General features: G+C 46.7%; 1 protein-coding gene across 1 annotated transcript in view; it reads left to right on the top strand.

Moving 5' to 3' along the window:
* Positions 1–12,500, top strand: part of mast3b (microtubule associated serine/threonine kinase 3b) — a 52,552-nt gene that overhangs the window by 16,299 nt on the left and 23,753 nt on the right. Inside the window, 5 exon segments of the mRNA XM_042709003.1 lie at positions 4,846–4,934; positions 6,657–6,729; positions 9,627–9,647; positions 9,783–9,861; positions 11,396–11,553. Of these exon segments, the coding sequence (XP_042564937.1) occupies positions 4,846–4,934; positions 6,657–6,729; positions 9,627–9,647; positions 9,783–9,861; positions 11,396–11,553 (420 nt within the window).

The raw sequence follows: 12,500 nt of genomic DNA, 5'->3' as shown, positions 1-12,500 counted from the left end.
GTGTGTGTGTGTGTGTGTGTTACCTCTGATGGACATGTTAGGGATATCACTGACAATACACACCAGATCCCAGCTCTCTAAGCTACCCCATGAAGCAGGTCAAAGGTGTGAGCAGACAAGGCCAACCCATGCACTGCAACAGAAACCACAGCCATTTCCGGTCTGACTAGCAGCCCCCCCCCCCCCCCCCCCCCAGGTTTCATCCACACTGGTGTGAATATCTGGATGCAGTTGGGGATAATGTGTCTGCAAATTAATGATGCTAATCAAATAGACACAACCAAGAATCACATATGAGATGAAGAGGATGCTTCTTTTTCCTGTGCACTATTGTTCAGTGAGTTCTAGTTTTGGTAAGTGTCTTTTAAGGGCAACAATTATGAAACCAAACAGAAACACACCCTAAGCAGGCCATTCAGCGTGTCACACGGGGCCATAGTTTCAGGTACCCAGTATTAGACAGTACAAGGTATTACAGCAAGAGAGACTGAATACAGACTGATTTCCTGTCAGATTATGTAAGCTGTGCTCTGTAAAAGGGGGATGGGGGGTCTTTTGTTAAGGGTGGAATTTACCTCGGCGGGTTTCGTCGTGTGCGTGTGTGTGTGTGGAGGGTTTCGCCTGATTTCCCCCTCCTCCGCTGTGGCCTCAGGTTATTGCTTGTTTGGCCTATAGGTGGCGCTTGCATTCTTTAAGATCTGTGTTGAAATAGCCTGAAATGGGGTTGGCTAATCATTTTGTGTGTTTTGGTCGTCTTGACAATTGTGATGCAGTTAGAATAGTGTAATGTGGTGATATCTATTTTTATTTTTCGAAAAAGGAAGCGCAAGAGTCAGAGAAGTATCCCAGTAACACCTGTAGGCTATATATCAGTGAATGGATTATAACAGACTTTTGTGTACAAAAAAGTTTAGTCAATTAATATAGACCCATGAGAGATTCACTTTGCGCACCACGTAGAGGCATCTTACATCTCTGATTTCACTGGAGTATTTGCTGCTCTAACTTGAAACCAAAAGGAGAAGTGTGAAATGCGGTCTAGTGATGCCAACCAAATGCTGCAGGTGGAAAAGTATGATAGAGAGCTTGGCTTATCTACAGTGCAGGAGTGTTGACTCTGTAATAGTAATGTTGAGGGAGATGTAAACACATGAAACAATATATTATTTGTAGGCGTAGTCTGCAGAAGGCCTACCTGTACCGGTAGTAGCCTACCTACAATGTAGTAAGCCTATGCAGCACAATATAATGTCTAGATCAAATATGCTTTAACATCCACAACATTAAGGTCATTATAAAAGCAAGATAAATCCTGAAGGTTTCAGGGACCTGGAAGATGCCATGCAGTGTAGATTATGGACCTCTTTAGACTGACATGAAGACCTGAAATTACTCTAACTCTAGGTCAGCGGTTGCAAAAGTGTGGGTCGGCTCCCCAGGAGGGCTCAGTTATAGCAAAGGGGGTTAAAAAACGGAATGACAACCCTAATCATCCAACTAGTGGTCAAATTAAGTATGACAGTGCCCTTGCAGCATAGTAGCCTGGAACTAATCTATTTGTTAGAGCCAAGCCTATTTTGTACTTATATAATATGGTCAGGGACAACTATTTGCCTATGTGTAAGAAGGAATAGCTAGCTAGCCTAATTAGGCTATTAGTGCAACAGACATGCGCCTAACATATCTAAATCCAAAGAATAGAACAATGTGCATTGCCAATCATAAAACCACATTTGATCCGTTGTAAACAAGAGTTCTTATAAAAAAAAAAAATGTTTAACTGATTGATAAAATGAAATTGAAAATGTTTAACTGTACAAATGTGGAAACAAGGTTAAAGAAAATCTACGCAACCACTGACAAACATCTGATTTATTAAATGTTTAACTGCATGATAAAATTAAATTGGGGGGCACTTTTTTCTCATTGTCAAATGGGAGACTGTCATGAAAGGTTTGGAAAACACTGCTCTAGGTTGATTTTCTACAGATGTATACAATATGTATGTAATTCAATGTTTATTCCTCACAACCTAGAAGGATTTGTGGAGTCAATGGATTGAACCATTTCAACCTCGAAAAGGAAGTCTGTAATCCCACCCTTTCGGAGAGAGTGGTACATTCCAACGATGTTGTTAGCGCACCATCACAATGCAACTGAAACTTTGAGATGATGGAAGTAGCTATCGATAGGTAGTGTAATAGAAGTGGTACCACGGAGTACGGTCTGTAGAAGATGTAATTACCGAGAACTGGAATTTTGCAGGTCTTTTCAGCAAAGAAACATGCTGGTGACTACAGTAAGACGTTACGTCTACATGGAGGCGGTAAAAGTAGAAGTAATTGCAGTCTGGTGTCAACCTACTGATGCTAGTCAACTCGTATAACTTATTGAAATCCTCTGGCTAGCGTTAACGTTAGCTCTAAACCCAGCACAGTCGCAGCAAACTGTAACGTTAGCTGGCTCAAAACAGTTATCGTCATGAAACGCTGGGTTAAAACAGTTATGTTCGTCACACGACCAAGAGGGGACAACTCTCCTGTTGTCTTCGTATAGGATTTTTTTTTCTTTTTCTTGGGTTTATCGGAACATCTCCACAATGTCTGATCCAAGTAACTGGACTGCATTGCCAAGTCACAAATCTCATTTTGTTATGGGGGCAATGCTGAAGCGATCAAAAAGGTAAAGGCTAAGTTAATATAACGGCTATGTATTATTTCGTGAACTGCTGTTTCATATGCTGAAATAACTGTAACGTTAGCCACCTTGCAACTGGGTTTTATGCTTATCAACATTTGCTTTATAACAAACAAGTGGTCTCTCTGAACCAGTCAACCTTTACAACTGGTCTGCTGGCTAACGCCAACTGTTAACTCACCCGCCTCGTTCCCGCCGATGTTGTCTTTGTGTGAACTATACGAAGTTTAACGTTAGATGTAAACCAAGCAATTATGTAGCTACTAAACACATAGTTTAATCGAAGGCTGCGGAGGCTTGCTTGTTTCAGGCGAGATGATGTCGTGGCTAATCAAATAACCATAAACAAGCATAAAATATTAGATGAAGAGGGTACTTTATTTTCCTGTGCACTGTTGTTCCGAGACTTGTAGTATTGACATGTGTCCAGGATCATTGTCGTTTGTTCGGAGCGGATATGTTGCAAAATTCGATTAAAAATCGAATCCACCCTGTCCACAGAACTTGTAGAATAGAAGTTACCAATATTCCACACCTAAATTGTAATTACAGCTATCAGTCAGCCTGCATCCTACTCCGTGAAGACTTGTGGATCAGTCAGGGTGATTCCTGTTGGCCATGGTTTGGGCTTAATCTGTGCTCGGGGTATGTTCATATGCTCCACAATCTGAGGAACTGTACGGCGGCTCCTCCCTTCGCTTTTCAAAAACATTGTTTACGTCTTGAATGTGATCTCTTTTTTTGGGTACAGATGTAGCCCTGTGGCACATGTGGTCGTTGCCATAGCCCACTGTGCGTGCGTGTGTGTGTGTGTGTGTGTGTGTGTGTGTGCGTGGGTAAGGACAGGCTGTCATTGACTCCCTGGACATCCGTAGGTCCAGCTAATGCGGCCATGAACGGTTGAACTGTGCCCTTTCTTTTGCTTGATAGACAGGGAAGTAACCATAATCTCCATTAACCTCTCCAAGCCTTTGGCTGCTGCACTGGCCACTGGCAGGGAGGCAGGTTGGGATGTTCCTAGTGTGCCCGCCTGCTGGGTCTTGGGGCGCAGGAAAGCATGTTGACACAGACACCTTGCAGATAACAGCAGGCTGAGCGATGGTGTCAGTTTCGAATTAATAAAATCTTAAACTTTTTGGCGCCCCCAAAAATTGTTTAGTGGTTTTACATCCAGCATGACAGCAAATAGGGGCAAATGTCTTGTATTTGGCAGACACAAAGAGACTTGCAAAGGCATCCTGCAGTGGTCAGGAATCGAACCCGGGTCGACCGCTTAGATTGCACCACAAGCAATCAAGGCTGCAGTAACGACTATTAGTAAGGTGTCCCAAATATATCAGTGTGTAAAATAGTTAGGAAGAGAAGTTAAGAAAGTAAAGAAAAAAAACGCTACTCTGTTGTCTCACAGGGAATCCCCAGTGTGGGGCAAGCACTGTTATACAGCCCGCAAACAGGGTCCTCAGTCTGCGGTAGTCTGTAATAATGCTGTTCCAAGGTTCGAAATGGGCTCTTCAGTGAGGGATCGAAATGGGCTCTTCAGTTAGCGCTGTTCTGTAGCCCTAAGCGGGATCCTTCATTTGGGTGGGTTGTAGTGTTGTTCTGTATGTTTTGCTTCATCCTCACTCTGTCCACCCCGGGCTCTCAAAATCAACTGTCCTCCATCCCGTAGCTGCAGCGAGACATTTTGAGTTCAGTCATATTTTAGGCGGCAAAGACCATAACAAACATGAGGGGGGTTTCCAATTAAATGTGCTCAGATCTGGCCACAGACCATTAATTAGTGTGTGTTATTAAGGCTGACCCCGAAACACTGGTCCCGCTGTGTCGTGTGCTCGTGCTCACTGGTCTCACAGCAGGTCAGTCTTTCCAGCAGCGTCCAGCAGCTGCGTGTGAGGAGCAGGGGATTAGTGTGCTTGAGGGACACGAACGCCAGCGGAACAGCCTGTCCCCTGAAGCTGCTGTGAAGTAAAAACACGACGCAGGCATGGTTCTCGACGCCAGGCGCCACTCAATGCTGAGTATGGGACGGGATACTTAAGAGAACAGCGCAGGGCCTGTTTTTGATGCGTCTCTGTCCAACATGAGCAGTGACACGGCCGCCGTCTTACGTTGTGTGATGGATGTTTGTTTCTCTTTTGTTGTTTGCAGTTGCCGTAGCAGCAACAGGAAGAGCCTGGGAGTGGGGACACCGTCACCCACGCTGTCCCGTCCCCTGTCCCCTCTCTCCGTCCACACAGGTAAGGCACTCCTGAAGGCCACGCGTTGCCATCATGTCATTAACAACAACACCCTTCACAGTGCAGCAGCATCACGTGACCTCATCAGTCAATCACCCTGTAGAGTCAACAGGAAGCTGAACATCAGGGCTGCGTTCAACAATGACAACACATAGCAAAGTGTTTATTTACACTGAAATAGTGGTGCGTTGATCACCCTGTTGTGTTTTGCAAACACAGCCAAGAAGGCCATTCTTTGCGTTCTTTTCGAGGAATCTTTGGAAGCAGATGAAATCGGTTTAAATAGGTGTTTCATTTTTCCCAAAGTTTTTATTCCTATCTTGCATTAGTTTAGTTAGATCCATTATGCACACTGCCTTTTTAATACGGTCAGGTTTATACACACATCGCTGCTGATTGGGTAACCCCTCTGACACACCAACTAATCAAGAGAAAACGTTCACACTGCTTCAAGGAAACATCTCATTCAACCCGGAGACCATAGCAAAACAGTGCACATCCATTTGGAGATGGAACGTGCCCCAGGACATACACTCACAGGGAGGAAGTGACGTCAGAAAGTAGTGTAGTCATCTTGTGCCCTAAGACAGCCGCAGAATCGACAGCACCAAACAGAGAGAAGGTGTTGGGCTGAGAGGGGGGACGGAATAGCCCCTTTAGTGCAAAACAGGGCACCATTAAAGAGTCTTTGTGTCTACTGTGACCCCTCCTTTAATTAACTGAGCCGATGGAAAGCATGGCATTGGGCAGTAAGTACTTTTGTGATATTGCTTATTGAGGTGGGTAAGGTAGAGCATGTTGAAAATCTCATGGTACACTCACTCTTGTGGAGAATAAATTTATTGTCTTTCGTGATTGATGTGGTGCCAATAATATGAGCTTCTCTCCTCACTGTTTAGTGAGGAACAGGTGCTCATGCAGTTGCGCACTCACGCACGCACACACACACACACACACACACACGTACATTCACAGCTCAAGTGCAATCATGTTCCAGCTCATTTCATTTCGGCATGCAATTAGTGCCTGAGCTTGTGTTTACCGCCGGGCGTTCAGAAGCAGGCCTCTCACATAAGGATGAGGGTGTTTGTGCGCTCGGCCGCCAGTTTCAGCACTGGAGGAGAGAATCAGCCATGCTCACTCACTCAGAGATGCACACACACACACACGTTCAGTAGCAGGCCTCTCACATAAGGGTGTTTGTGCGCTGGAGGAGAGAATCAGCCATGTACAGCTCTGAAGAGTCGTTAGCACGGGTCGTGTTCTCTTTAACACAACTCTTGGTTACATCACACACTCTTTCACTCACTCACTCACTCACTCAGGGATGCATACACACACACACACACACACACACACACACACACTCAACGGTGTCCTCACAGCTCCAGTGAAAATAAGTCTGTTGTTCTTTACTAACATACTCATTTAATTCTCTGAAATGTGTCTGTGTTGGTGCTAACATACCCATGTCATTATCTGATATCTGTGATTTGTTGCTAAAATTTCAGTCTATTATATGTGTGTGCGTGTTGCTGATGTGTGTGTGTGTGTGTGTGTGTATATATATATATATGTGTGTGTGTGTGTGTGTGTGTGTGTGTGTGTGTGTGTGTGTGTGTGTGTGTGTGTGTGTGTGTATACGTGTGTATACGTGTGTATACATATGTGTGTGTATATATATAATTTCTTTCTCTGACGGGTGTGCATTGTTTCCCCCAGCAGCCAGTAGTCCGTTGGATAGCCCAAGGAATGTGTCCACCAGTACCTCTGTCAACTTCCCCTTCGCTCGCAGGTAAACACACACCATTACTCCTTCACCCTCCCATTGCACCCCTATACACACACACACACACTACTCCTTCACCCTCCCACTGCACCCCTATACACACACACACACACACACACACACACACACACACACACACGCACACACACACACACACACTACTCCTTCACCCTCCCACTGCACCCCTATACACACACACATGCACACACACACACACACACTCCCCTCAGGTGGAGTGTTGTGTCCTAGGGTTTTGTCTGAGGACAGACAGTTTAGGAGATGGTCCATGTGAATAAATGCCGTCTAACACACACACACACACACACACACACACACAATCCCCTCAGGTGCTGTGTTCTGTCCTAGTATTTTGTCTAAGGACAGACTGCTTAGGGGCCGGTCCCTGTGAATAAGTGCCGTCTAAACAGCTTCCCTGAGCCATCTGCCAGGGTGGCAGATTAGTGCCGACGCAACACGGAAAAGGGCACCACCCAGAGTGTGTGTGTGTGTGTGTGTGTGTTTATTCTGTGAGTGTGTTTACTCTCTCTATGGGTGTGTCTGAAAAAACTGAATTGTTGAAGTGATGTCAGACCACTGTGAATCTCAAGGCTTAACCTAAACTCGAGCAAGAGCTCTACCCAGCATAGTGTGTGTGTGTGTGTGTGTGTGTGTGTGTGTGTGTGTGTGTTTGTGTAAGAGAGGGAGAGAAAAAGCAGGTGAGTTAGTTTGGCTTCCTCCTATGCCATAGTCTTGATAGTCTTGAGGGGGAAGTGTGTGTTGGTGAGGTAAACCATACTATGCCCCAGCTCATGGTTGTGTGAGAAAGTGTTGGGTGCCTCTTCTGTCTTATTGAGTCACAGCCGCTAGAGTTCACCCCCCCTCCCTGCCGGACCCACCCCACCCCCCACCCAGCCCAGTGGAATAGGCCAGACAGGAAGCCAGGGTTCCTTCTTCCATCACATCACATCACGTCAGGTCACGGCCTCTTGTGGTTACATAGCAGCGCTCTTAGTTTATGCGCGTTCTTGGCTGGCTACTCTGATGAAAGCCTACATGTTCCGTGTCTGGGTATGTATGTAGGGGGTTAAACCCGGTATGACAAACGAAGGTGCCCTGATCCACACACACACACACACCCCTACACACACATTCACGTCATGGGAGTGCTTTCATGTGCCGTGTGGCACCAGCCTACGGAAGGTTCCTCTTGTGTAGTGACGCTTTTCAGGCAGTCATGGATTTCCTGTTCTGAATGTAGATGTGGTCGGTCCTGATGTTTGTGTTCGGGGGTGGGGGGGTGGGGAGGGTGATGATCGGCTTGTGGGTGGCTGGAAGGGGGGGGGGTGATGATCGGCTTGTGGCTGGCTGGCAGGGATGAGGGGACAATGTTTTAAGTAGACAGTAGACAGATTGTTTTTTTGGGGGGGCAGGGTGGGGGTAGTTGGGGGTGGGTTGATCCTCCTCTAAGCCAGATGTTGACATTCTCTTGTAGTGTTGCATCTCTGGGTGACCACTTTCTTTCGCATTTGATTAGAAAGATTGGGATGTTGTTTTGAAGGTTTTTTTGTTTGTTATAATCAGAAATGCAGTAGATGCAGGGAACAATGGCCCTCATTCATAAACTGCGCATGCTCACAAATGTGTGTTTAGAGTTAGACCATCTGTGACGGTTTTAACAAAATGTTTAGGGCTTCATCCATACGCTCTGTCGCTTGAGTTTGACCTGACAGTGGCCTCAGAATGCACTCGAGGAGTAATCACTGCTGAATGACGTCAAACGCATCAAGAATGGCTTGTCCCTTTGTATTTGTGTATATATCCAGAGTCATTATAAGGACCTTGGTTTATCTAGGGTTCTAGATGACTCAGAACGGAGCGTAGCCTGCCAGAACTGGCCTGGTTCTGTTTAACCTGGAGAAGTATTCCTATGAAAAACATGACGCAGCAGCCACTGTGACCACAAAAACATTTTCTCACTAATCTTCTGAATGGTAATCCGGTGACAAAGGTCCACACACCCTGGCATCGCTCAGACACCTGGGGTCAGGAAGCAAACTGAGGTGTGAGCGACATGCACCAATCATAGTATGGGAATGGGGGTAGGCCATCGGGAACCATCTCAGGCAAAGGATCATGGAGAGTAAAAAAAGATTGCGAGACCTGTTTGCATTGAATGTCTTGGAGGTGTCTTAAACAGTATATATGGATAGAGGTAGAGATGTGGTTCAGATCTACACCGCTGAATGTGGAGTATGTTCCCCGTGCTTCGTTACTGCTCTTTACTGGGATAAAGACTGACTGCTGCATCCACCACCACAAACATCCTTTTTTTCGTACAATTTTTAGAATGATGGTGTTTATCTTATAGAGCAGACATCATTATTTTTGATTTATTGTTTCATAGATAACTGTTACATTAGCAGAGGCCTGTGTAGTTTCATTAGGGCTATGTGTGTAGGCAGAGCTGACACATACCCTTGCATCTGGGCATCGAGGGCTGCCATGAACCAATTAACAAATGTGGGCATGCCCTGGCACAATTAGAATGACAGATTCTTCAACATTGGGCATGCCCTGGCAAAACTAGAATGACAGATTTTTCAACCTTTGGCCCGACTGACATGGCATTGGAGTACAGACAGTTACGTGCCCATATTAGGAAAAGATGCCCAGCATAGCTGCAGTTGTAGAACATTGCTGTGTGTGTGTGTGTGTGTGTGTGTGTGTGTGTGTGTGTGTGTGTTTATAGTGTAACCTATGCTGTAACTAAGATACTGCCTTTACCTGAAGTCTGCAGCACTGATACTTACACTGCTCTTTCTCGTGTGTGTGTGTGTGTGTGTGTGTGTGTGTGTGTGTGTGTGTGGGTGTGTGTCTGTGTCTGCCCGCCCGCCCCTCTGCAGTCATATGGCTCGCCCTGACAGGTAGGCCAGCACCTCTCACATACCCCTTCTCTTGTGGGGATGTACTCCCATACTGCCCGATGTTGATGAACTCCTACAGACCTTTCCTTTCTGTCTTTCTCTCTTTCTTTCTATTTCTCTCTCTCTCTCTTTCAGAGCGGAAGGACGGAGATGGTCACTGGCATCTCTCCCCTCGTCGGGCTACGGCACCAACCCCCCCAGCTCTACAGTCTCAGTAAGACACACACACGCACACACACACACACACACACACACACACACACACACACACACACATATAGCCCTGCCAAACACACACGTAGACATGTGGACATACACTACACTACAACACACACACAGCCCTGCCAAACACACACACACACGTACACATGTGGACACACACTAGAACACACACAGAAAGAGCCCTGCCAAACACACACACGTACACGTACATGTGGTACAGAAGCGACGGCATTTAGCACCGCTCATGTGTGTGGTGCATAAGGTCACATTAAAAGATCAGCTGAGGAGTGACCCACTCGGGTTACAGTGTAAAGGCTGATGTGTGTAGGTTGTGCTGTAACATGATTTGAATAAGCAGTGACATCTGACCCCCCCCCCCCAGCCTTGACTGGGTACACAACCCCCCCCACCCCCCACCCCACCCTGGGAACATTTATGAGCCGTTAAACCGAACGGGACAGACTGTGACAGAACATGACCTGATGTTGTGTGATGGGTGGGTGAATTAATGAATGGGTGGATGAATGGATGAATGGTGGCAGCTCCAGGTGGTGTGACGGAAGGCGGAGAGACAAGGCTTTGTGTGACGAGCTGTTAGAACTGTTTTTATGAGGTCAGGGTCTCACACACACACAAACACACACACTCTGCAGGGCTGGAGAACAGCACAGTAACAATGGCCTCCTCTGTGATGTGTGTGTGTGTGTGTGTGAGTGAGTATGGATGTGCGAGAGTGAGTGGGGATGTCGCAGCTGATGTTCTGGCTTTTGTTCTCTGTTCGTGACACGTGAACCGGAAAAGAAAGACGAGGCCCTGGTCCTTATAAATGTGTGTGTGTGTGCCCTGTGAACACAAACGCGGTCCGAATTGTTATGTAAATGTTCCTCGCCAAGTCACTGAGCAACTCCTGCTGCCTGTGTGTTCAGCCACAATAGGACCTCCTTTGACTGGCTGTGTGTGTGTGTGTGCCATTAATGTGGATACTATGGTTTATTCTGTACCCTAACTTAATGGTTTGTGTGTGTGTGTGTGTTTATTTGTGTGTGTGTGAATCTGTGTGTGAGTGACCGGTAGGGCTGAACGATTTGGGAAAATAATCGAATTGCGATTTTAATTTTTTTTCCCCTAATATTGCGATTGCGATTTAATATGCGATTTTTTTTTTTTCCCCCAACAAAACGTAATGAATGATTTAAATATTTAAATACAATATTATTATTATTTATTTATTTTTAATTTTTTTTAGACCACGTTGTAATCGCGCAGGTTGCGGTTAGAAAATCGCGTTTTATCATATCGGGTTTTTATCGCAAATGCAATTAATCGTTCAGCCCTAGTGACCGGATGTTCTCTCCTGCCCAGTCGTCATCCTCATCTCAGGAGCGATTTCACCAGCTTCTGTGCGTGAGTGAGTGAGTGTGTGTGTGTGTGTGTGTGTGTGTGTGTGTGTGTGTGTGTGTGTGTGTGTGTGTGTGTGTGTGTATCTGTAAATCTTCGTGTAAGTGACCTGTTGTTCTCCCCCCCAGTCGTCGTCCTCGTCTCAGGAGCGACTTCACCAGCTTCCCTACCAGCCCACGCAGGACGAGCTCCACTTTCTGTTCAAGCACTTCCGCAGCTCAGAGAGTGTGACGGACGAGGACGGCCGCCCCTCCCCAGCCATGCGTCCACGCTCACGCAGTCTTAGGTAACACACACACACACACCACACACACACACACACACACACACACACCACACACACACACACACACACACACACACACACACACACACACACACACACACACACACACACACACACACACACACACACACTCACACCACACACACTCACACCACACACACACACACACAAACCACACCTCTTTGTCCTTAGTCTGCCTCTCACTTGTCGTACAGGCTCAGATACACCCTCTTGTACTCCTCTTCCTCCTCCTCATCCTCATAACGCCATGACCTATGATGCACTCTGTTAGCCTACACAGGATCAGTACCACACGTGGACCAGGTCCGCTTCTGTCTTCCTCCGCCGCACCCACTCACTCCTTCTCTAGTGTGTGTGTGTGTGTGGTGTGTGGTGTGTGTGTGTGTGTGTGTGTGTGTGTGTGTGTGTGTGTGTGTGTGTGTACCCACCCTCTGGCCAGATGCCATTAAAGCCCAATAGAGACTGCATTATACCGCGGAGCTCTTTGCACGGCGTGAGCGATCAGTCTTTACTGTGCTACACCACAGAGCTGTGTACACTGCAGAGCTGTGTCCCTGTGTGTTGGATCACAGAGACGACTCCACTATGTGTGTGTGTGTGTCTGTGTGTGTTGGATCACAGAGACGACTCCACTATGTGTGTGTGTGTGTGTGTGTCTGGTGTGTTGAGAGACGACTCCACTGTGTTGAAGCCCAGTCTGTGCTGTGCAGTCTGCAGTGATCCACTGAAAGTGCGTGTTGTGAGAGTGGCACACACCCTGTTTACCCTCGGTCGCTCACTCACTCACACAGACACACACACACACACACACACACACGCACTTGGACCTCCTTCTGTTTCCTGTGTGTGTCCTATCGGTGGGTGAGTCAGGCGAGTGAGTGTTCCTGCGGCCCAGCTGCCATGGCTATCAGCTGGGTCACCCAGTG

Source organism: Clupea harengus, chromosome 10, assembly GCF_900700415.2.
Source record: "Clupea harengus chromosome 10, Ch_v2.0.2, whole genome shotgun sequence".
NCBI classification, from domain to species: Eukaryota; Metazoa; Chordata; class Actinopteri; order Clupeiformes; family Clupeidae; genus Clupea; species Clupea harengus.
This window is presented reverse-complemented; position numbering and strand designations above follow the sequence as displayed.